Source organism: Quercus lobata, chromosome 2, assembly GCF_001633185.2.
Source record: "Quercus lobata isolate SW786 chromosome 2, ValleyOak3.0 Primary Assembly, whole genome shotgun sequence".
Classification (NCBI taxonomy): Eukaryota; Viridiplantae; Streptophyta; class Magnoliopsida; order Fagales; family Fagaceae; genus Quercus; species Quercus lobata.
Genome location: NC_044905.1, coordinates 61,408,100 through 61,412,024, shown reverse-complemented (window position 1 = coordinate 61,412,024; position 3,925 = coordinate 61,408,100). Strand labels below are relative to the sequence as shown.

General features: G+C 49.2%; 1 protein-coding gene across 1 annotated transcript; it reads left to right on the top strand.

Annotated features, from left to right (window-relative positions):
* The first annotated feature begins 321 nt into the window (after positions 1-321).
* On the top strand, positions 322-1,191 carry LOC115967933. Its single transcript, XM_031087096.1, has one exon. The coding sequence runs from the start codon at positions 322-324 to the stop codon at positions 1,189-1,191; it is 870 nt and encodes a 289-aa protein (XP_030942956.1).
* The last annotated feature ends 2,734 nt before the right edge of the window (positions 1,192-3,925 follow it).

Here is a 3,925-nt window from a genome sequence, read left to right as displayed (position 1 = left end):
TTCCACCAACCAACCTTTGCCATATATAATGGTCGAATGAACCCAGTAGAGCATGTAAGCCGGTTTAATCAGAGGATGGCTGTCCATTCCAGGGACGTGGCATTGATGTGCAAAGTATTTCCGTCTAACTTGGGACCTATGGCGATAAGATGGTTTGATGGCCTCAAGCCAAATTCCATAAATTCCTTTAAGCAGCTGACACAGGCTTTTGGTTCCCGCTTCATCACCAGCAGCAGAGTCCCTCGGCCCTTAGATTCCCTCCTATCCTTGTCCATGTGAGAAGGAAAGACATAGAAGGCCTATTCAGACAGGTATTGGGAAATGTATAATGAGATAGAAGGAAATTACGATGACATCGCCATTAGCACATTCAAGAGGGGCCTACCGACAAAGCATGGTTTAAGAAAGTCCCTGATTGGGAAGCCGGTCACTAGTGTGCGCCAACTCATGGACAGAATTGACAAATACAAAAGGGTCGAGGAAGACCAACAGATGGGGAAGGGCAAAGCGAAGGTTGTTCCTCAGGAGAGGAGGGACTTCAGGTCGGACCGCTTTAACAACAGTAACAGGTCGAGAAGGGACTACTCGGAACAATCTGGATCCACTAGGGCACAGGCAGTCCATGCTGTGTTCCGAGAACCATTACATAAGATCCTAGAGAAGGTGAAGAGCGAACCGTTATTTCAATGGCCAAGCAGGATGGCAGGTGACCCCTTGAAACGTAACCAGAATCTGTATTGCGCATATCACCAAGAGCCGGGCCACACCACCGATGATTGCAGGAATCTGAAAAACCACTTGGTCCGACTTGTCCGAGAGGGGAAGTTGAGACATCTATTACATCACCCTGTTGGATGGCAGGAGCAGTCAAATGTTGAAACCAGGCAAAGCACATTGAGGCCACCTATTGGCAAAATAAATTTCATTCTCGCCGCACCAGGAAGGACCGACTCCAATTCTTTCAGAGTAATGTCGGTGGGCAGGCTCCAGGCTGAAGCTGACGACAGGGAATCCAAGAGGGCTAGAAGGATGACCACGCCCTTAATCGGATTCTCGAATGAGGACAAACTGGGAACCCTTCAACCCCACAACGATGCTCTAGTCGTCAAGCTCAGAATTGGAGGATACGATGTGAAGAAGGTGCTAGTTGACCAAGGCAGCACCGTGGAAGTAATGTATCCCGACTTGTAGAAGGGATTGAAGTTGAAGCCAGAGGACCTGACGAAGTACGACTCCCCTTTGGTCAATTTTGAAGGAAAAAACCGTCACCCCGAAAGGCATGATTAGGCTGCCTATACAAATAGACTTGGTTGTAGTGGAGGTGGATTTTATTGTAGTAGATGCATACTCCCCCTACATTGCCATCGTGGTTCAACCGTGGCTTCATGCCCTAGGGGCTGTGTCATCAACCTTACACCAAAAGGTGAAGTATCCGTCAGGAGGTCGAGTGAAAGAAGTAATAGGGAACCAGTTGATGGCCTGACAATGCATAGTGTCAACAATCTCGCGACGACCGAATAGTGAGCCCTCCACCTCAGCCGAGAACGACTTATAGCAATTAACGACCCCGGCCCTAGCCTCAGGTAGTGGGAGACCAACCATGGAAGCGAGTTGCGAGGATTTGGAGAAAGTACTTGTCGGATCAGACCTAGAGAGGTTTTTCAGGTCGGCTCAGAATTACCACCCCAAGAGAAGGAGATGCTAATTGATTTTCTCAGACAGAATGTGGACGTGTTTTCCTGGGACGCCTACAAAGCCCCTGGGGTTGACCCAGATTTTATTTGCCATCACCTTAATGTTAGCCCGGCCGTAACGCCTAAGAAGCAGCCTCCTCGGCGACCGTCGAAAGAGCATGCAGACGCTGTTAGAGAGGAGGTCACAAAATTGAAGAAAGCAGTGGCTATCAAGGAGGTATTCTACCTCGAATGGTTGGCCAACACAGTCGTGGTAAAAAAGAAGAGTGGGAAATGGCGGGTCTGCGTAGACTTCACGGACCTAAATAAGGCCTACCCGAAGGATCCCTTCCTCATGCCGCGGATAGAGCGATTGGCGGATTCGATCGTGGGACACCCTCGAATGAGTTTTTTGGACGCCTTCCAAGGCTACCATCAGATACCTCTGGCTACCGAGGACCAAGAAAAAACGGCTTTTGTCACCCCCGTCGGAAATTATCATTATAAAGCAATGCCCTTTGGCTTAAAGAATGCCGGGTCAACCTACCAAAGGATGATGACCAGGATGTTTGAACAGCAGATGGGTAAGAGCATCGAAATTTATATAGACAACATGGTGGTAAAAACCAAATTAGTGCCCAACTACGTTAGAGACCTCGGTGATATCTTTTGAATTCTGAGAAAGTACAGGCTGCGCCTAAACGCGTCCAAGTGTTCATTTGTGGTGGGATCAGGAAAATTCTTAGGTTACATGGTGACCCAAAGAGGCATCGAAGTCAGCCCTGACCAAATTAGAGCTATCCATAGCCTGCAATCTCCTTGGAATCCCAAAGAGGTCTAAAAGCTCACTTGCATGATTGCCGCTTTAAACCGTTTCATTTCCCGCTCAGCGGACAGATGCAGGCCTTTCTTCCTCCTATTAAACAAGTAGAAAGGCTTCGAGTGGACTGAAGAGTGCGCTTTAGCTTTCCAGCAGCTTAAGGAATACCTGACTCGGCCACTAATTATGTCCAATCCTGAGGCCGACGAGATGCTATTCACCTACATTGCTGTAGCCTCTCACGCAATGAGCTTAGTGCTGATCCGAGAAGACAACGGCACACAACGGCCCGTCTACTACGTAAGCAAATCGCTGCACGAGGCAGAGATCCGTTACCTCCCCCTTGGAAAGGCCGTCTTGGCAATCATACAAGCCACGCGAAAGCTCCCCCACTATTTCCAGGCACATACTGTTGTTGTACTAACCCAACTTCCGCTGAGATCCATACTCCAGAGCGCCGACTACATGGGTCGAATAGCAAAATGAGGGACGATTCTGGGCGCTTTCGACATTAGGTACATGCCTCGCACCGCTGTGAAGGTTCAAGTTCTCGGGATCTAGTAGCTGAATTTGCAGAGCCCACACCAGAAGGAGGAGGAGGGACACTAAACCCTGATGGGAAACTGATCAGCGCAATCTCTCAGCAAGAGCACAGTCGGTGGAAAGCACACATTAACAGCGTAGCCAACCAAAGGGGCTCAGGGGTGGGGCTCGTTTTGGTCTCCCCCGAGGGGATCACCATCGAAAAATCGTTGAGGCTTGGTTTCTCCGCCACGAATAACGAAGCAGAGTATGAGGCACTATTGGAAGGAATGTCAATGATCTAGAAACTGGGTGGAAAATCCGCGAACATGTTCTCGGACTCAAGACTCGTTGTGGGACAAGTAAATGGGGAATTGGAGGCGAAGGATGAAAGAATGCAAGAGTACCTAGTCCAAGTCAAGCGCTTGCAGAACCATTTCTGTCACTTCAATCTAGTGCACGTGTCCAGGAGCGGGGACACCCATGCTGATTCTCTTGCAACGCTCGCCACCTCCTCGGCTCAACCACTTCCTCGGGTTATTCTCATAGAAGATCTTTACCGCCCAACAACGGTGAGGACCAACCCAGTATGGGTTCATAGCATCAGGGCAGGGCCTAGCTAGATGGATCCTCTAGTACTATTCTTAAAGCACGACACCTTTCCAGAAGATAAGAACGAGGTCGACAAGATTAGAAGAAAGACTTCTCGATTCTGATTGTCCGAGGACTCCAAACTGTACAGGCGCTCATTCTCAGGACCGTACTTACTGTGTGTGCACTCAGATGCCACTGAACTCATCCTGGAGGAATTACACAAAGGGATTTACGAAAGTCATACGGGGGGTAGGTCCCTTTCCCATAGGGACATAACGCAAGGTTATTGGTGGCCGAGTATGCAGAAAGAGGTGCA